This window comes from Perissodus microlepis, chromosome 4, assembly GCF_051167445.1.
Source record: "Perissodus microlepis isolate ML-2025 ecotype Zambia chromosome 4, ASM5116744v1, whole genome shotgun sequence".
Classification (NCBI taxonomy): domain Eukaryota; kingdom Metazoa; phylum Chordata; class Actinopteri; order Cichliformes; family Cichlidae; genus Perissodus; species Perissodus microlepis.
The window spans coordinates 15,088,786-15,108,957 of NC_140464.1; the positions used below are offsets into that span (position 1 = coordinate 15,088,786).

Genomic DNA, 20,172 nt, shown 5'->3' on the forward strand with positions numbered 1-20,172 from the left:
AGTTTGGGAATGTCTACAATCACAGCATTGTAAGATGGCGAAAGATGTACCCTTATTCCCCCTCCTCAATTCAGAGATGATCTTTGCCTTTTCACGTAAATGTCCTCCTCGACTCCCCATTCAAACCAGCGTTCCTTCCTAAATGCCCTGTTTGAGGATTTGAAACATTAAAATGTGACAAACATACAAGAAAACAAAAAAGAAAATCAGGTCAGGGAGAAATACGTTTTCACACTATAGTTTTAAACACTACACAAAAATTACTCTACAATCTAAAACTAAAGACATTTTCTGTATATCAGTATTTTATTTTTGTCCTTATTATATTTTATTTATGATGTTTTACATAGTCACAGAGGCAGCACTGTGGCACGGTGGTTAGCACTGTTGCCGCACAGCAAGACGGTCCTGAGTTCAATTCCAACATCAGGCCGGGGTCTTTCTGTGTGGAGTTTGCATGTTCTCCCCGTGTTTGCGTGGGTTCCCTCTGGGTACTCCGGCTTCCTCCCACCGTCCAAAGACATGCAGCTTGTGGGGATAGGTTAATTGGATAATCCAAATTGTCACTAGGTGTGAATGTGCGAATGAATGTGAGTGCGAATGGTTGTTTGTCTCTGTGTGTTGGCCCTGCGACAGACTGGCAACCTGTCCAGGGTGTACCCCGCCTCTCGCCCTATGACAGCTGGGATAGGCTCCAGCGCCCCCCGCGACCCTGAAAAGGATAAGCGGATGGATGGATGGATGGACATAGTCACAGATTAGCCTCTTGTTTTTGTGACATTTACTTATTATTTGACATGAAAACATTGCTTATTTAAGTTGGAGTCTTATTGTGTTTCTAAACATGTTTTACTGCATGGATGACCAGTTGAGGGAGCTAAAAATATTTGGAGAAATGTGCCAAGCCAGTTAAGAAAAACTAATCATCTCTTGACCCTTAAGATTTATCTTGTAAACCTTTCAGACAGGAATGGCCTCTCACTTTAGAGTAAGTAGGCTTTTCACTTCATCACAAGTTCTTCTGTCGTCTATCAGGGAAGCAGCCTTTTTACCACAGGCCTAATCAGTTAATGATAACTATGTCCATCCTCTGACGCTTATCTTTATCAAGGGTTTCAGAAACCTATAGCAGCTACCATTGGGCGAGAGGCCAGTCTAAGGCAGATGATGACTACATCATCAACAAAATAAACTCCAGTTTACTTGTTGTGTAAAGCAACTCCAAAGATGACACAACAACTGTTATTTCAAATAATTTTTAAATCTTTCCTTCAAAAACTATGATAACTGAGATATTCTTTGCACAATTTCATCACACAATGTTGCTGGAAACCTTTTTTTTAACATTTCTTCAAATCAACATAAATTAACAGAATTATCCAAGTAATGATATTTGAGGAGGATGCATGGGAGTTTGCCCAACCAGTCTACATGTGTTTTGTGGACCTGGAGAAGGCATTCGACTGTGTCCCTCAGAGTGTCCTGTGGGAGGTGCTTCGGGAGTATGGGGTGTCTGGCCCATTGCTACGGGCCATTCAATCTTTATACTGTAGAACTGTTGCAAGAGCTTGGTCCACATAGCCAGGAATAAGTCAGACTTGTTTCCGGTGGATGAGGGACTCCACGAGGGCTGCCCTTTGTCACCGATTCTGTTCGGAATTTTTATGGACATGATTTCTAGTCGTAGCTAAGTGATGGAAGACTTTCACTTGGATGGTCTCAGAACCTCATCTCTGCTTTTCGCAGATGATGTGGTTCTGTTGGCTTCATCAAGTGATGGCCTCCAGCTCACACTGGAACAGTTTGCAGCTGACTGTGAAGTGGTGGGAATAAGAAACAGCACCTCCAAATCTGAGGCCATGGTCCTCAGCTGGAAAAGGGTGGAGTGCCCACTCCAGATCAGGGACAAGTTCTTGGCCCAAGTGGAGGAATTTAAGTATCTTGTTTGCGAGTGATAGGAGAGGGGAGCGGGAGACTGACAGACGGATTGGTGCTGCGGCTGCAGTGATGCAGAAGCTGTACCAATCCATCTTGGTGAAGAGAGAGCTGAGTGTATTGGTGTTAGTCTTTCTCCTCTGCTTCCTTAAAGAAAGAGAAACGGTCTTTTAAAAGATTAAATTCATTTCAGCACTTGAAGTTACAGCATACTAGACCTCAATGTGAACCAGAGGTCTGCTTCACAAAAATGATGAGCCTGTAAGCAGGTATTACAATTTTATACCACAACAAAAACAAGTCTTATTATGACTACTTCTTCTGGGAAACAACGTGTCCGGTTCTGTTGTCTCCCGAGTGGATCTTCTCCCCCACTGTATCCACATCTGACCTTGTTTGCATCTGCTCCTTTTCCTAGAAACAAAATAGAGAAAGAAAAACACCTCGCTCTCTAGTCTTGCTGTATTAATATTAGCTGGCAATTCGCTGCCTATTGATTCTTATTATTATCTAAGTCCGGGACATTCTGTTCAGACTCGCTTGGCCCAGAATTTTTGCATGTTTGCAAATCCCTCTACAGCTCTTTATGTCAGTCTCAATAATTCAATTCAATCTTAGCACTGAATTGATGCTTTTGACCCTCATTACACAGAGTGCCAACTAATTAATGAGCAGAATTGCAATGTGTATATAAGAATCACAATGACAACTTTATTTAATAATTTTATTCCTAAGTGTAAAAGCGAAGTTCTCAATTGCTCTCAAACGGTCGATCCATGTCCCTACCCTCACCTATGGTCACAAGCTGTGGGTTATGACTGAAGAACAAGACTGTGGATACCAGAGGCGGAAATAAGCTTCCTCCGAAGGGTGGCTGGCCTCTCCCTTCCAGGAGGGGCTCAGAGTGGAGCCGCTGCTCCTTCACCTCGAAAGGAGCCAGATGATGTGGTTCGGGCATCTTACAAGGATGTGTGCAAGTCTGGGTGAGGTGTTCTGGGCATGTCCCACCAGGAGGAGGCCCCGGGACAGATCCAGGACACGCTGGAGAGATTGTATCTCTTGGCTAGCCTGAGTACGCCTTGGTCTTACCACAGACAAGCTGGAGGAGGTGGCTGGGGAGAGGGAGGTCTGGTCTTCTCTGCTTGGGCTGCTGACCCCACAACCCAGCCCCGCATAAGTGAAAAAAGATGGATGGACGGACGGACGGATGATGCAGAGGGCAGCTAGATGATTCCTGACAGTGCATCACAGAATATCTTTGTGGAAGTGAAAACTCAACTCAAAGCCTTCTTCTTGAAAGATGTTAGGTGTAAATGCATATATGTGGATGGTCGGCTGGTGTCTTTACCAAACTCATATGAGAGGTATTCTAGTTCCAGCACAGCTATGTCGCTGTTTGTCATGGCAAATGGCTGTTTTAACTACAGGAAACTAAAAACCTTTATTTATGTTGACGACAGTAGAAAAAATGAAAAACAAAATTTCTTGCACAATCTTAGACAAATGACAGATATTTAACTTTTTTAAAGCAGTTTGGAGCCATTTTGTTCAAATGTGTGCGAGATCTGTGGCTTACATTTTCTTTTGGTGTGACAGTGTGGAGATAATGTAGTCAGTGCAATGTAGGATTATATCACTCATTACTATATGCGTATTTTTTGCATATAGAGGAGACAGACGTAGATTATGCAATTATTTGTAAACAGCCACAAGCTTGCCTTTTTTAACTTTGTATTCACCATGTATTTATAATATATAGCAGTTGTGCCTCTTTTCGAAATGAAATTCATGTTATTGTGACCTAAAAACATTTTTTGCATGCAGGCTAAAAATCCAGGCCAACTGGATGAATATGGTTTAGCTGCATCCTGACACAGATTATTATTACTGAGAAAATGGATCACAAAGCTTCTTATTACCTCATTTTATTGTCTAATGGCTGATGAGACTTATTCTGTTTAATGTTGGAATGTGTGCAAGTCTGTTGAATATAATACAAATTGATTTGCTCAAGAATGTTTGTATCCTGCTACATAAAAATTATTATAATTAAAGTCTTATTGCTGTAAATATGCCTGGAAAAATCTGTTTGGTCTCCTTCTTCACTCTGGATTTGTAGTGGTATTCAGAGTAGATTAAAAAACAGTCAATTTCATAAAAAAAAAAAAAGGATGTGTAAATACAGTAAATTATTTTTAGAGATTTTTGAAAAATAAACATAACCACTGTTAATATGTGGCTTTATTACCTTATCATAGGCCAGAATTTAATATCTAAGTAGGATCCTTGTTTGGAACCATGTTGAACGTATTTACTGGGTATTTAACATCGGTAAAGCAAACAACAGAAAAGAAGCTCATGTCAAAAACTTATGGCTAAGTTATAGTTAGGTTAGTTTAGCTAGGTTATAATTTAACTGTATCGTGAATTAAATTCCATGAAAATTTAAATAATTTCAGATTTTATTCTGGACATTGAAGAAAAAAGACAATCTGACATTTTAAATGAAATAAATCATCCTTTAAAAGACACACACAGCAATGTGGGAGAAAAACATCAATGCTGAATGCTACAAGTGCATATGAAGTCAGCATGGTGCTGCAGTGAACACATCAGTTCACACAATATTTCAGAAATACTATTTCATTAAAATGTCTTATATTGTTTCTTGGTCTTGTAAATTTATTTTTCTTCAGTCATTTCTGAAACAAAGTCCACACTGAATGCCGGCTGTGCATCTGTGGTCGTGTGAAGCTACATTAATGTAACAGCATGCCAGAGTGTAAACACAGATATTTATCTTTTTTCCGTTTCATTAGGCATTTAAACCAAATACTAAAACACCCTGATACGACTCAGAGTCAGACTCAGAGTACTATACATTTTATAGTACACTAAGCATAAAGAACAAAACAATGCACAAATAGGTAATTAAAGCCCTTGAAGGAATAAATCATATACATTAAAATATTGTATTTTCAGAACAACTACATTATGTGACTGTTTGTGTGCAACTTACAGCTATAAGCACTTGATATTAAATATATGCATGCTAAAACATGACAGACCACAAAGGCAGAGTACTTAGGCACAGAAATGTTTTTACATGTTTTCAATTGAGCTTCTTGTGGCTTACATTTAACTACAGCTACTTATTCTTTCCTTCATCATAACAATCAGCTGTTGAAACTAATTATTTCGGCGAGTAGCAACAGTGACCAACAGAAACCAACAGCGCTGTGATCGTGTTTTTGTGTGTGAATACATTCATGTGAATTTCCAAAGCTAACTGAAGGACAATCATGTGATTAGCAGCGCTGACTAAAGTTCAGTGGTACAAGGTTTGTATTAAAAGACTAAATATTCAAGTTCACAGGTCGGGGCATGTTGTGTCATGAATTAGCCCAGCGAGTGTTGCTTCTTCAGGTTCTCCGAGCGCTTCACCCTCTCCTCTGGGGTCTTTCTGTACCAACTCCTAAGAGAAAAAAGTCACACTGTGGTGACTTTAAATACGTCAAAAGCAGGGTGTGTCTGAAGACTGCTGTTTTCATGAATATGCGATTCAGGCAATTGGTGTTTTATAAAAAGTGTTTTACAATCTGTACCAGTACAGACTCACCCCTGACGGTTAAGCTGTCCTGGGACAGAGGCATTTTGTCCTTGGCTTGGCTTCAAGACTCTAGGAAAGGAACAATGAATTTATCTAAACAACGTCTGGGGACAAAAATCTATAAATTACATCGAGGGAAACACAAAATGAATTAAAAAGTAATAAAATTCCACAACTGTGTCTCACACCTGTTGATAGTGGGGCTTTTTGGCTTCTGCTGCATCTTCCTAGTCTGTGCTGGAGATTCACCAACCCTAAAGAAGCACCACATACACCACTGATCACTGGATATCAACAGCATGAACGTAAAACAGGTGTTTTCATTTCTTGTCTTACTTCTTTTTCCTGTCCAGAGACCTCTGTGTGGCAGCAGAAAGAGCCACTCTCTCTTTGGGGCACTTGGCTTTCTCCTGTTGGAGTGAATGTAGTTTATAGTTTATTAAAAAAAAACAACTCAGAATACTGAAAAAGTCAAAGACAGTCACAAACCAATTTCTTACAATTGCTTTTGTGAGAAGGTGCTATATTACAAACAATGAATTAATAACAACAAGATAAGCCACGAGTGTCTGGATGAACCTTTCCAGACACAGAATGCATGGCTTCATAAAACTTTCTCCAGTGTTTGAACAAACTAAAGCTTAGTTTATAGGCTCTAGAAGGACAGAGGGATATTTTCAGTGACAATAACGGTCACCTTCTCTTGATTAAATCTGGATACTTGATTATTTACTTGACTGTGTTCATGTTACCATGTCTCGTAGCTTCCTCTCCACACGGAGCTCTCTGTCCTGCTGCAGTAATGCTAAGCGATCCTCCAAAGGCATTTCAAAGAAGATGTCATGGATGTCATACAGGGCTGCACGTAACTGAGGGAACAACAGACAAGGAGAAACATGAATAAAGATGGCCCTCTGCTGGCTATAGAGGTTTAGTACACAGTCATACCTGGGCTCTAACTCTCTCCTGCAGGGCGAGATCTTGTGCTGTGTAGGTGCTTCTCTTCTGTAGAGCTTCAGTTTGAAATGAACGGATGAACTCCTGCGTATCCTTAAGGCACACATATAAATACAGAGGGAGAGTGCACAGTTAGACACAATCAGTCACTAACGTCATAATCTAAAATGAAACTTTATTACACTCCTGTAACTCTTTTATTGTGTATGAAGGCATGAAATTGAACTCACCATAATGGTTTGGCGGAGGTGTTTGACTTTCTCCGTTTTAAGCAGTCTGCGTGTGAGGAAGCCGCGAGTGATAGCACCAATTCTGCAAAATGCTTTCTGCTGATCAGCTGTCAGAACCTGGGAGAAAGTAAAGAAGAACATGGAGAAAATGTGAGATATTAAGATAAATGATATCAGTCTGCACATACATACACGTTTTCTGATTTAATGGACAAAAAATAGACTCAATTACAATAAAAGGTTGCTGCAAGACTGCATACCAAGAAGACTTTTAGCTTCTATTTGGTCTTTGCTTTGAAGATTTACAACAGTTCACAGCGTTATGGATGTAACAGAGTAAAAGAAACAATGGTACTTACAATATAAATCAGATTTATATAAGATTATCTACAAACTGCAATTCATACTTTTATTGTAATTATTTATTTTTGTGGTAAAGGTGAACACTCCACATACACAGTGAAATTATATCATAGTTTTCAAGAGCACACAGCTGGTGAACACGCACAGTACATAATGTGGCTGCACATTAATCACATATTGTTTGTGCTGGTGATATTAATAGCTGTTAGGAACATTCCATGTTCATCGAAGCATGTGAGGTCAGAAACAATGTTTTATTTTGCCACAGCTCAGAACTGTTACAGACTGATAGTGATAATCAACACTTTACAGTATATATACTACATGTACTTAAAGGTTTAATGAGCTCAGCCAGTGTGCTGAAGTTTGGATTTGGCTGCAAATGCTATTCCTGTTTTGCAGTGTTTACACACCAGACTTTGCCTCGCCCGAGGTTTGTTAGCCCCCCACGTGGAACCCCACAGATAAAGAGGAGGCTGAAGACATGGAGAGGATGCGCTAGAAGGGACAGGACTGGGCAAACCTGGAGAAAGAAACAGCGGATATTTTAAAGACGCAGCTGAAACGAGCAGCATATCCCATCAACAAACAGTAGCAGTTTATTTTTTTTTCTGATATTATAGGACACAGAATTTAGAAGGCAAATAACAGACAATAACAGTGATCGAAAACATTAAAAAGTAATCACTGTTGTTCTTCAGCGACTAGTCAGTGTGTCTGATCTGTTTCTCTACTCCCTGACTTCATAAGTTGATATCACCTCTAAGCTATATTTGTGCTGATGTGTGAAATGCTGTTTGTATGAAAAACAAAAGCTCTAACAACAAAATGCACTTCCAGTTTAGTGAGGAAAACACCATCCTTATATTAATAAAAACAATTGTGTCTCTTACTGTCTTGTATATAATTAAGGGACAGTTCTGGTTCATTTAAAAGGTCATTTCACCACCCTTTTTCTGGTAGCCTATGGTAGTAACTGTTAGGTTGAGGGACACATGACGCTGTAAACAATTCAGCCAGAAACTTGGCCTGATCACTTCCAATGATGTTAACCTATAATTTTCTTCCGACCGCTGCATGTGGAAAATTGATCCAGGTCTGCTTTTCACCTAAAAGTGACAAAACTAAGACATTTTCATTATTCTCATTACTGCCTAAACAACACACATCTCTCTCTCTGTGTTTTAAACTCTCATTTCTTAAAAACAGAAAATGAGATTGTAGTTGTTCTTGGCTGAGAAACACAAAGCCATTTTCTATGGGCTCAAAATGTGGTCATAAATATTTTGTACTTGTAAAAAAGATTTGTATGTGTAAAAAAGATTTGTGTGTGTGTAAAAAAGATTTGTATGTGTAAAAATGATTTGTGTGTGCGTAAAAAAGATTTGTATGTGTAAAAATGATTTGTGTGTGCGGACTTAGCCAAAAAAAACCCTGCAAGTTACAAGTACGAATTTTGACCCTATTTTTCTTCCTTTCATCTGATTGGTCAATGTCATGTCAATCACAAATGTAACAATCCAATCAGAGAACAGATGGGTTTGGCTGTGGGAGGGGCGCTTTTTTTTGAACTGCAGGTCTTTGAAGGGAATAAATGCCCTTTTACATGCCAACCCAGCGTTTTCCTTCATCACCACAAAGGAAAACAGTCTGTGGTCGTCCGAGTTTGGTGATTTTTGTGTCACAGGTCTACGTGTTTAATACAGGGACTTCCACAGCCTTTTCAGCAGCGCTGCGGACCGCGGGGTGGGGGCGGGCAGTGTTGTGGAAATGACAGTCTTCATTACAAAGCTTTCTTCGTTATGAATTAGCATACATGTTTTTATTGAACATTTGAAGAACCAGCAAAAAAAAACAGAAACTCTTGTAGAGGACATAAAGTCAGAGATAGAAAAGACAAGGAGCAGGTGCATCTAGTACAGGTAGAGCTGCTGCAAAAACCCACAGAGCTCAGCAGCCAGCGCAACAAATTCTGGATCCTTTGCTTTTAGTTAGCATTAGCAGCACATCCTGCGTCTGATGTGAAAGGACTTTTATGCTGAGCACTGTGACTCACAGCAATGGTCCCGGGTCAGCCCTGACTTTGTGTTAAACTAATCCTAAAGTAATAATGGTATTTCTAACCACTGATATAGCACAACTTTTTCCTTTCAACAGCTACTGAAAGTTAGGGGACCTAGCTGCTATCGGATATTTATATAGAGATCCTCCAGCTTCAAACTGTATCACCCTTCAAGGACCTGCAGTTCAAAAAAGCGCCCCTCCGACAGCCAAACCCATCTGTTCTCTGATTGGATTGTTACATTTGTGATTGACATGACATTGACCAATCAGATGAAAGGAAGAAAATTAGGGTCAAAATTTGTACTTGTAACTTGCAGGGGGTTTTTTTTGGCTAAGTCCACACACAAATCTTTTTTACGCACACACAAATCTTTTTTACACATACAAATCTTTTTTACGCACACACAAATTCTTTTTACACATACGAATCTTTTTTACGCACACACAAATTCTTTTTACACATACGAATCTTTTTTACGCACACACAAATTCTTTTTACACATACAAATCTTTTTTACGCACACACAAATCTTTTTTACACATACAAATCGTTTTTACAAGTACAAAATATTTATGACCACATTTTGAGCCCATACTTTTCCTATTATTATTTTTCATCTACAATGTAAATTTTTTTTCTTTTTTTTCCCCACTACGATAGCTGGTGACCTGCAGAATCACCTCTCATAGTTGGAGACAATTACTTTTACACAGCGCACACACACACAGCGACGTCAGGCACATTCACACTCACTTTTTTCATCTGCATAAATAACTCACATGGCCAATGGTATGCGCCATGGTGATCCATAAGTATGATCACAAGTTTATTTAGTTATTTTTCAACCCAACAAAACAAATAAGCAAAAACATGATGCTGATGCTGATGCTATGAAGGCTCTACACACATGAATCTAGATGCAAGAAAACTGCTGCGCATCTGAGGTGTGAGGAAGAAACTGAACTCTCAGATAGCTGCATGCTCGAGTTATCATAGCTCTGTTTGCCTCCCTCTGATGCGTTCTCAGCCAGCTCCTGCTCTGATAATGTGTAGCCTGCTCATCAGCTCAGAAGTGACCGCAACGCAACCTCACACAGTGGTTGCGTGCTTTGCTGCACACAGTGGCAAACACTTGCACAGTGACTTTCATATTTAATTCAGCTTCTCCATCTTGTAATTTTAGCTGTTGCATACAGGGTTTAGCATATTAGTTGTTTGTATAGGTGTGCTTTATATCTCTTTCAAACATGTCAAGTGCCTCTATGCACTTCATCAGTTTAAATATTGTCCTAATTTACTTCATCTAATATGTCAATGTACTGAATTTGAGCTAACTTTAGCTTAATGCAGTTAACTTTTAACAATTATAATCTAAACATTTTGTTTCAGCAAGGGGTGGGTGAAAATGAACCATGACATTCATGTGTCTTTTGTGAACACTTTTTACAATCCTGAGCACAGAAGTTTATTAAAACGATACCTATGCTGTGTCCAGGTGATCGTTCTGATGGTGTGTGGACAGGACTTAGTCCCGGGCACGAGGGGCTCATGATAGGATGGCAGTCGTTCACAGACCTACGATTCCAGCCACAAGCATCTGCACTTAGAGGACGCACAGACCCCTGCTCCTTCAGCCTTCTCTCTGTCTCCTCAAGCTCCTAAACACACCGCACACAACATTATTTGTATTTCACTAATGCTCTGCTCATAATCTTTTTAAAAAGGCATATAAAACTCAGATGTACAAGCACACACACACAAAGAAAGCAAAATAAAATAAAGAAAATAAAGTTTGGCATTGTAGTTAAACATATTAGGTTTTGGTGTAGCTTTTCATGGTCATTTAAAAAAAGAACACTTTTTTTCTGATCTACTTCTATATAAAATGGTCACTGTTAAATTCCATGTGCTGACCAGGTGGAGGCGCTGTTGCTCTTTCTCCTGCTCAGCGAGGAGCAGAGACATCTGCAAAGCATGCTCCTTCTCAAGACGTCTTTGCATGTCCTCCAGAGCCTGCGCTCGCCACTGGGTCTCATCTGTTAATAAGCACAAATGCATACAAATAAATCATCTTTTACCATGTCAGAGTTTTACTCACTTAACATAAAATATATAAATGTGGGAATCAGAAATCTCAGTGGGAGTTACACAGTTGTAAACATAAAAAAAAAAATAGCTTACATCAAAGGCACTCACCTGTCTTGCGGGCCTGTGCTTCAGCTGCATGTCTGAGGACAGTCGGTGTTTTCCTGCCATTGTTTGGCCCCGGAGATTCGTCTACAGGAGTCACACAGGGCCTCAGCAGAGGCAGTGAAGGATTCTCTACATCATACGACTGGTTTAAAGGGGCTGCAGGTGTGCGCCGACTGGGAGCAAACAGTGTAACTCCTGCCATGAAGCGAGGGAGGCGTTCCTGGCTGCGGTCTATGCGCTCCACTCCAGAATGGTAGGTATGCAGCTGGCTGTCCATAGTGTGGCAGCGCCGGCGAAAACCTGCAGCCAGGTGATCACCCATTGAGCTGGGCACCGAGGCACTGACAGGGTTACAGTTCTCCTTCACTGGACTGGTTCCACAGTGGCTGGATCGACGAATGCCACTCCGGCTGACGCCCTCTATTCCCACTGAGCTCCAGTGAGATGGAGACGTTGAAGCATCTCCCCAGTCTGCCACACCAATGGCTTCCTCTGACCGTCCTGGGCTTCGAGCGATAAGGTCTGCTGGGCCGATGGGAAATGAAAAATGGATGTTGCCTGTGGAAACTGGGCGTGGTTTGCGTCTCTGTGGACGAGGACTTATGCTGGTCTCTGGATTGGGGAGACAAGAAAATGGTTCTGGTAGACTAGGTGAGAGGCAGATGGACTTTTGAGGACTAGAGTCACGCAGTACTTGATGCTGGATTTGAGGCGGGCCGACAGGGCTGTGGTGCAGACTGAATCCAAACTGAATGCCTGTGTCCGTCACAGGGCTGCAGCTCGTCTCTTCACTGACAGAGTCAGCCTCAGGTGGGGGAGACTGGGTCATTGCGCGGACAGCTTTTGATCCCTGCTGACTCTGCTCTTTCTTCACATACTCCCTTGATCTCTTAAGAAGGCTGTCCAAACTAATGTCCTCTTCCTCGTCCTCATCCTCCTCACTCTTCTCTTGGGCATCCACCTTCACTTCCTCCACTGCCTTATAATCATTAAGCACAGGAATCGCAGAGCATGGAGCAGCACAATGACTATTTGTCTGAACCCCAAATCCAGCATCTTTGGGGAGCCCAGGCGAGTCAGTGACCAGAGTGTAGCCGTTGACTGTTGCAGAAACTGTTGCAGAAACTGGCAACTTGTCAACCTCTTCATCTGGTACTTTAAGCACCTGTGAAACATAAAAAGGAGTATTTCACCAAAGAATTTCATTAAAACGCATGTAAGCTCAGCATACAGGCAAATCAAGTGATAATTATGGTCTGTAAATAATTAGCTTATTTGTTGATGTTAGTTTTTTAATGAAAATGTGATTACATGCTTGAGTTTTGGTTGTTCCATTGTGAATGATAACAGACAAAATCTTTAGGTCACATTTGTTCAAAGACTGGGAATTACGAAAGTAGAGCAAATCTGACACTGAGTAAATGAACAATACTGCTTTGGATCTTGAGCTGTTATGAAAACACGTCATCAGGTAAAAAATAGCACGGCACACTGGGGAAAATGTTAGGCCAAATAACCTGTATTCAACTCTGAGTATGTCACCAGAGACACCAGGACAGACTGTAATTCACTTTATGTGCTCCATTATGGGACTGGCACACAAACCTATTTAATATATACTATAGGTCAAAAGCCCCAAAACTATTTTACATTCAGTAAAAGCAGGACGCGATGTCAGCATAATAATATTAGCACGAGAGTCCAGCACTTTTTCAGAGTGCCTACATAACATTATACAACCCCAATTCCATGAAAGTTGGAATGATGGTAAAAGGTAAATAAAACAGAATGCAATGATTTTCATATATGTCATTGTCAACAGAATATGGAAAACATATCAAATATATTTACTATTTAATCAAAAATATTAGCTAAATTTGAATTTGATAGCAGCACCACACCTAAAAACAAGGTGGGACATGGGACCACAACTAATAACATTAAAAGGTTTAGAGGACGGTTTCCATAAAAAGCAGGTTAAAGTTCTTGTATGCAAAGAAGAAGCTTTACATGGACATGGTCATTTAAAATAGACTGAGGCAAAGTGGAAAACAATTCTGTGGTCAGACATATTGAAATTCTTCTTGGAAAACATGGACGCCACACCTGGACTAAAGAGGCAAGAGACCATCTGGCTTGTTATCAGCACTCAGTTCAAAAGCCTGCATCTCTGATGGTGTATGCAGTTCTTACAGCAACACACACTCCTATCTATGTATTTTGGGGGAAGGTCTTGCATATTTCTTGCATATTTTAGCAAGACAATCATCATCATCATCATTTATTTATTTATATAGCACTTTAAAAACACACCTGGTAGACCAAAGTGATGTACAATACTAATATGCACATAGTAATAAAACCAGACATAGCAATAAAAAAATAAAAAAAAAAGAATATCAGTTACCCACAGAGTTAAAAGCCAGGGAATAAAAATAGGTTTTTAATAAAGACTTAAAAACTGGCACTGATGTAGCCTGTCTAATATGGAGAGGAAGGTTATTCCAAAGCATCAGCGCAGCAACAGAGAACGCTCGGTCTGCTCTAAGTTTCAGCCGTGACTTTGGGACCGAAAGCAGCAACTGCTCAGCTGACCAAAGGGAACGAGTGGGGACATGGGGCTTCAACAAGTCAGACAAATAAACAGGTGCCAGACCATTTAGAGATTTAAAAACCAATAAAAGGACTTTAAAACGGATCCTGAATTCAATTGGAAGCCAGTGTAAAGAGGCCAAAATCGGAGTGATGTGATCAAATTTTCTTCTGCCAGTTAAAAATCGTGCCGCAGCATTTTGCACTAATTGCAGGCGTGACAAAGTGCCCTGCCCAACCCCTATTAAAAGAGAATTACAATAATCTAAACGTGAGGTAATAAAGGCATGAATAACACCTTCCAAGTCACGCTGGGAAAGAAAGGGCTTAACCTTTGATAAACGTCTGAGGTGATAAAATGCTGATTTTACCACCCCGTTTACATGGTCATCAAAGGTAAGTGCAGAATCAATTTTAACTCTGAGTTTTGTGATCGACCTCTTTAGTTGGGAAGTCAAAGCTGCAAGATCAACATCCGGAGTATGAGAAGAACGATTTGGGCCAAATAAAATTGCTTCTGTCTTCCGATCATTAAAATTTAAAATGTTTTTTGCCATCCATGCTTTGACATCAGTGAGGCAGTCAAGCAGAGGTCGAGTTGGGAGACTATCAGAATGACTAAAAGGTAAGTAGAGCTGGCAGCCATCTGCGTATAGATGGAATGGCACTTTATGTTTCCGGAAAATATGACAATATGCATGCTGCGTATAATACAACATTACAGAGTGGTAAACATGGCCCTCTCACAGTTTTTGAGACTTGTTACTGCCATCAAAATCTAAATAATCTCCTTTTTTGCTTAAAATGGTAGACCTTCATTTACATTTGACAAAGTGTGGAATTGGGTTTGTACTCACAAAGCATGTTTTGATCTTATTCTAAGTAGGCCTCTCACCCTACCAGATGACACCCAGACCTGTGACCATAGTGTGCAACTGACCTGAGCCTGATCCAGTATGCCCTGAATCCTGGCCAAAAGCTTGTTCCTCTGCTGGTTCTGTCTGTCCACTTCCAGTTGGACCGCCCTCTGTCTGTAGCCACACATCTCGTTCCACTGCTCTGCATTCAGCTGGAAAATGAAAATACATGCAGTTGCGGCTTTTGTTGTTTGTTTTTCAGCATTTAATTTTCAAAAATACGCATGTTTATTCAGCTAAAAGAGGCACCGTTTTTCACTTTGTACCTAAAAATGTTATTACAGATGAGAAATATACTGGAAGAATTCAGCCTTCTTCCAGTATATTTTATGTATCTTCTTCTGGATGGAAGAAGATACACAAACTGTAACCTGCAAACCTGCAAACTTATTTAGTCAGCAATCACAAGCAAATGGATTTTTCTGACAAACATCAAACAGCCCTGATGTTCCACGTTCGCACTGTTTCCCTTTGCCAGCTGCTGACCTAACAGGCTGTTCCCACAGCAGAGGCTTTGGCTTGTCTTAGCAGTAAATGAAATGGATGCACGAGCAAGTTTACCTAAATGGAATGCATTTTACAGTTTTATGGCAAGCCAAAAAGTCTGCTGTGAGAAGCTCTGTTGTCATAAAGCAGTTCATATATTCATTCATCAGATTTGCTCGCAAACAGATGTTTCATTCAGTTTAAACTGTGAACTCTCACATGCATCTACATCTTGTGTAATCCATTCAGCATGGGCTTCCAAGCCTGTCTATCTCTTCCTTACCAGAGGTGAAAGCGCAGCTCTTCCATAGAAGTGGATGACAGAGCGAGCCTTCAGGGAACATGATGGCTCGCATGTAGTCTTCTTGAATTTCCCCTCCTCCTGCAATAATGCCAGACTCCGCAGACAGAACTCTTCATAGCTTTCCATCTCTGGACACCCGCACATCCACACTCTGAGTAGGACACACACACCATGTAGCCTCGTGGCCGAGCTGTTAAATTAAATGGAGAGCGAGAGATTAAAAGGGAGGGTCCGTGTGAGGCTGCACTACACTGGGGTTTGACCGACGAGCCGAAACCATGTGGGTAAATGTGACAAATCACCTACAACAATAGCCAGTCTGTCTGTCCTCTGTGATTTTATCACACTCATCACATTCCTGCCATTCCTTTGCTTTCTGTCATACTTTGCTGGTGCCTGTCTTCCATTTCCACGTTTTGTGGAAATGCAAAAGGGACTCGTGTGTCTGATCAATACCGTTTCTATTTCTGAAATGTCTGTCAGCAAATGACAGTAGTCTGCAGACTACTCACAGACAGGTAGGGCGTTTGCGTAAGCAGACAGCTCCTGTGTGGATTCAATTAAAACAATGTGCCTTTGCAATAAGCGTGAGTGTCACTGGCTCTATGCAGCATATCTAATCTATTGGACAGGTTTGAATTCAACCAGCAGGTCCTAATTATGCTGCTGCTGGTCTTCAGACGCCTAATTACACTAGCCAATCCACGCTTGTTCTTCCATCCGGCAGAGCAGAGGTGGGGATCGTTTTCTTTGTGTATCTGGTATTACAGAGAAAGCTTAATTTCGGCAGCTTTTATGTTAATATTTAAGCATTATCCAGTTTTGCTGTCTTTGGAAGCTAAAAAAGACGGCTTAGTGCAGATACCCTCTGCAGAATGACAGCGGATACCCGGCGCTTATTCTTACCTACTCAGTGGAGAAACACTAATATCGCCCCCCTGTCTTCCAGCAGGGACTGTCAGACACGGACAGATGTCGCAGGGAAACACAAACTGGAGGCTTTATCGGTGAGACTCACGTCTCTATCCTCAATCTCGGTTCGATCATCTTCATCACCATGCTCAACTCTTCCGGGCTCCAACAGCGCCTCCTAGCAACAGCACGCGGGCCACGTTCCAATCTTATCCCCCGAGCAAGTCAAAGGCTCTCGTTCCAATAAGCTCGATGCCACCTGCCCTCTTTTCCCCTTCATTTCTCAGTGAATGCAATAGAATTAGGCTATAGCCTAGCAGGGCTACTTTATCACACGCTCTTTGTTTTACTATGTTGTTATCTACTCATAGCCTCGAGTTAATAGTGCTCAAGAGGATAACGAGTTCTTGGCAAATGAGTCTACATAAATATCATTAATATGATCTGCTTGCAGCTATTCTCTACTGTGTTAAACAAATCTCAGTTTAAAATTTTATAATGTATATAATTTATTTATTTATTGTTATGAGTGATTAGACGAATTATTTAATGTGCCAAGTATTAAAAAAACTGGATGATCTTGGGGGAAAATAATGTAATTTATGTACCACCCTCCTTACTGTACATTGTGCAGCATGTTTTGTAGTCTGAAACTTTATGACTTAATGAATTTATGTAATTTAAGTCCTATTTTAATCGTCCTCTTCTGAAAGACAACCACTAAATATGAAGTGACAAAACAGGTGCGCCTTCTAGTTATGTGTACAACAAATTTCTCACATTTTACAACCAATTATGCGCATATAAAAGGGGTGGGAGCAAAGAAGATGCTCTGTTGTGTGTATTACACAGAATACACTGTCCTCCAAACCACATAAAATAAAATATGTTTATGGATGTTACATATGCATTAAAAACTGTAAGACTGCAAAGGTTGTCATAGCTAAAGGTAAACAGCAAAATCATCAGATGAGTTGAGTCCTTCATCAACAGATGGCAGTTAGCGGTGACTGTACTGAGGATGTAAAAGAATACTAGTACTTAGGGACAGTGACTGAAGAAAAACTGTCAGGATTCAAAAGCTAGATTACAATGATTATACTTCAAGAGGAGTTTGAGACAGACATACGCTGGTTCTTTTTTTCTTTTTTTTTTGTTTTGTTTTTTTGCAGAGAGCATTCTAACTTCTTGTTTTATTGCATGGTATTTTTCACTGTCTGTAGTTAACAAGAACAAACTGAGTAGGATTACAAACATGGAAAGAAAGATTTGAGGTCAGCTAAAACACAGTACGATTCACCTTTGGGAGTCCTGAGTGGTGGATAAGGGGTGATGTATCCTTAGCAATGTGTCACACCTTCTTCATCGTGAAGACACCTTGCTAACATCATGACAGAAGTACAGGGTACCACTTTTGTATGTATCGTGTGCCCAGAGGACTTTTATACCTTGTAGTATGGTAAATGGACTGGTTCTTATATAGTGCTTTTTTACTCTATCTTAGCACTCAAAGCACTTTATACAACTTGTACATTCACACAAGCACTTTTTTCTATGCTGTTCCTAAGTGCTTCATATCAGACATTCACACCTCCAATAGATGCATCAGAGAGCACCATGAGGTTAGTATTTGCCCAAGGATATTTGGCATGGAGCAGACCACCAACCTTCCGGTTAGTAGGTTACCTGAGCCACCTGAGTTACAGCCATCCCAAGGTAACCCTGCTGAACACAGCTGATATTACATGGGTGTGATTTGCACACAGCTGTGGTTTGTTTTTACTATTACTTATCGTTAATACCTTGAATCTCTGTAACTGTGAAGTCTTTATTGTTGTGGTTGTATTTGCCTGGCCTGGATTTTTGGTGTCCAAAAGGCAAACTACTTTTCTGAAGAAGATATTGAATCTGCACACTTGTGATGAATTTGCTTATAGTGCAATAATACATCCTTATGTCTTCCTTTGTGTCCCACTTTTATTTTTTGGAGTTTTGCATTTTTCTATGAATTTTCTGAAAGAAGTGCATTAGAAATTGTTGTTGTTTTAATGGTTAGTAACATCCCGAAGAATAATAAAGAAGAAAAGAATGAAGACAAGTGGGAGCACCTAAAAAATGTTTTATAATTCCTATTGTAAACAGGTGACTGCAAATGGCAAAGAATAGATTCATTTTCCAGCAGGCAACAGACCTCGTATTATCTTAATAAAGACAAAGGAAAACAGGCTAAATCACTTCAGATGCACTTTGGAAGTTCCTGCTTCTGTCAGAGAAAAGTGAGGGCTTCCCAAGGCTTGAAATATAAACTTCCCCTTTATCAATTATATAATTTGTTCATTAATGAATATACACTCCTTATCTGAGGCTGAATAAATTCTTTAGAAAAGTAACAACTCAACAACGCATAAGGTATAATTTAAAGACAAAATTATTGGTTTATGTTTTTTTAGTGATTTATTTATTTTACTGATGTCCAGAATTTACAGTAGTAAACAGTAAATGATGCTGCAGTCCTCAGAGTTCATCTCCTGTGTGCACAGGGGAACCTGAATGTATCGGCTGAGCAATGCGAACATTTTCCTTGTTGTCCCGAAGTAAAGCATCAATGTCACTTTCAGTAAAAGCGCCTTTAGAATCCTGCCACAAAAGCAAAATGTTAAGAGTAAATTTGTGTACTTGAAAAACATGAAGTTCACGTTTCACAACTGGCTACTCGCTCACTGACAGCTTACCTCAAAAGTCTGGCGTTTAACCCCCACACATGAGTTGGACTGCTCATAACACAGAGCTATATCCAGATTCTTCGGCTCTTTGTTCACCAGAGCTTCATAAAACTGGCCACGGTGAGACTCTGAATGGCAAATACAGAATAAGTTCTTGAATACAAGATAAATTACTTGACATATCTGATGTTACCTTACCTAACAAGTGTCTGCAGGCTGATGTCAGTTTGTCCTTAGAGACATGGTGACTGTGAGGCAGAGGTTTCTCACACAACACCCCACTGATGAGGCGTTTAACAACTGTGTTTCTGCTCTTAACTGGGGCTTCCTTGATGGATTTCTCAAGCTCTGTAAGGTATTTATAGACTGTGACTTGCTTTCCCCTTTACTTTTGTCTTTTGTTTTCTATTTGTATTCCTGGCTATCCCATTTGTTAGATTGTGCTACTGGGTTATCAGAAACCATTAATAAAAAAGCTCTTAGCCATAATGATTTATTGTCCAACATACCTTGTGCCACTGTTAAACAAGTCTCACAGTAGGTGTCTGTTAATAATAAAACAGTTAACAGAGGCACTCTCCAGCAGAAACCGAACTACATATTATCTGATGACTGAGGAAACCAAGGTGACTGTAGTGTTTACTTACAGTGATCCATCTCTTCAGGCTGCACAGGAAGAAGAAGGCACACAAACAGCACAAAAATAGCAATTTTCATGGTGACTGTACACCAAACATGTAAACTGTGAACACTGTAGCAGCTATCTGCACACTACGAAACAGACAAGAAGAAGTCAACTGCACCCAGCTGTCTTCCCTTTCATAAAATGTTGTCACGTGATCTTAGAGACAATGGGATCACATCACCACCATTCCACAAGTGACA

The 20,172-nt window shown here is 40.3% G+C and overlaps 2 protein-coding genes across 2 annotated transcripts; both read right to left on the reverse strand.

Moving 5' to 3' along the window:
- Positions 1–4,379: 4,379 nt before the first annotated feature.
- ccp110 (centriolar coiled-coil protein 110) lies at positions 4,380–16,765 on the reverse strand. Its single transcript, XM_084925999.1, has 14 exons — positions 16,559–16,765; positions 15,632–15,842; positions 14,886–15,014; positions 11,357–12,518; positions 11,075–11,196; positions 10,641–10,818; positions 7,509–7,618; positions 6,733–6,849; positions 6,494–6,595; positions 6,298–6,414; positions 5,882–5,955; positions 5,734–5,799; positions 5,555–5,614; positions 4,380–5,410 (listed from the first exon to the last, which is right to left on the reverse strand). The coding sequence occupies exons 2-14, from the start codon at positions 15,794–15,796 to the stop codon at positions 5,335–5,337; spliced, it is 2,478 nt and encodes an 825-aa protein (XP_084782125.1). The 5' UTR covers positions 15,797–15,842; positions 16,559–16,765; the 3' UTR covers positions 4,380–5,334.
- Positions 16,766–19,026: 2,261 nt separating this feature from the next.
- LOC146388599 (uncharacterized) lies at positions 19,027–20,058 on the reverse strand. Its single transcript, XM_084924776.1, has 5 exons — positions 19,935–20,058; positions 19,797–19,832; positions 19,486–19,635; positions 19,297–19,415; positions 19,027–19,201 (listed from the first exon to the last, which is right to left on the reverse strand). The coding sequence occupies exons 1-5, from the start codon at positions 20,002–20,004 to the stop codon at positions 19,079–19,081; spliced, it is 498 nt and encodes a 165-aa protein (XP_084780902.1). The 5' UTR covers positions 20,005–20,058; the 3' UTR covers positions 19,027–19,078.
- Between the last annotated feature and the right edge of the window lie 114 nt (positions 20,059–20,172).

What these genes read in the sequence shown, in the direction of transcription:
- LOC146388599 (XM_084924776.1), bottom strand. Translation starts at nt 20,004, where the DNA reads ATGAAAATTGCTATTTTTGTGCTGTTTGTGTGCCTTCTTCTTCCTGTG. An exon ending in GCCTGAAGAGATGGATCACT is followed by an intron (nt 19,833 to 19,934) that starts GTAAGTAAACAC and finishes TATTATTAACAG; the next exon opens with ACACCTACTGTGAGACTTGT. An exon ending in TTGTTTAACAGTGGCACAAG is followed by an intron (nt 19,636 to 19,796) that starts GTATGTTGGACA and finishes AATACCTTACAG; the next exon opens with AGCTTGAGAAATCCATCAAG.
- ccp110 (XM_084925999.1), bottom strand. Translation starts at nt 15,796, where the DNA reads ATGTGCGGGTGTCCAGAGATGGAAAGCTATGAAGAGTTCTGTCTGCGG. An exon ending in ATCACCTGGACACAGCATAG is followed by an intron (nt 7,619 to 10,640) that starts GTATCGTTTTAA and finishes TTCTTTCTCCAG; the next exon opens with GTTTGCCCAGTCCTGTCCCT. An exon ending in CTCGGGCGAGGCAAAGTCTG is followed by an intron (nt 6,850 to 7,508) that starts GTGTGTAAACAC and finishes ACTTTCTCCCAG; the next exon opens with GTTCTGACAGCTGATCAGCA.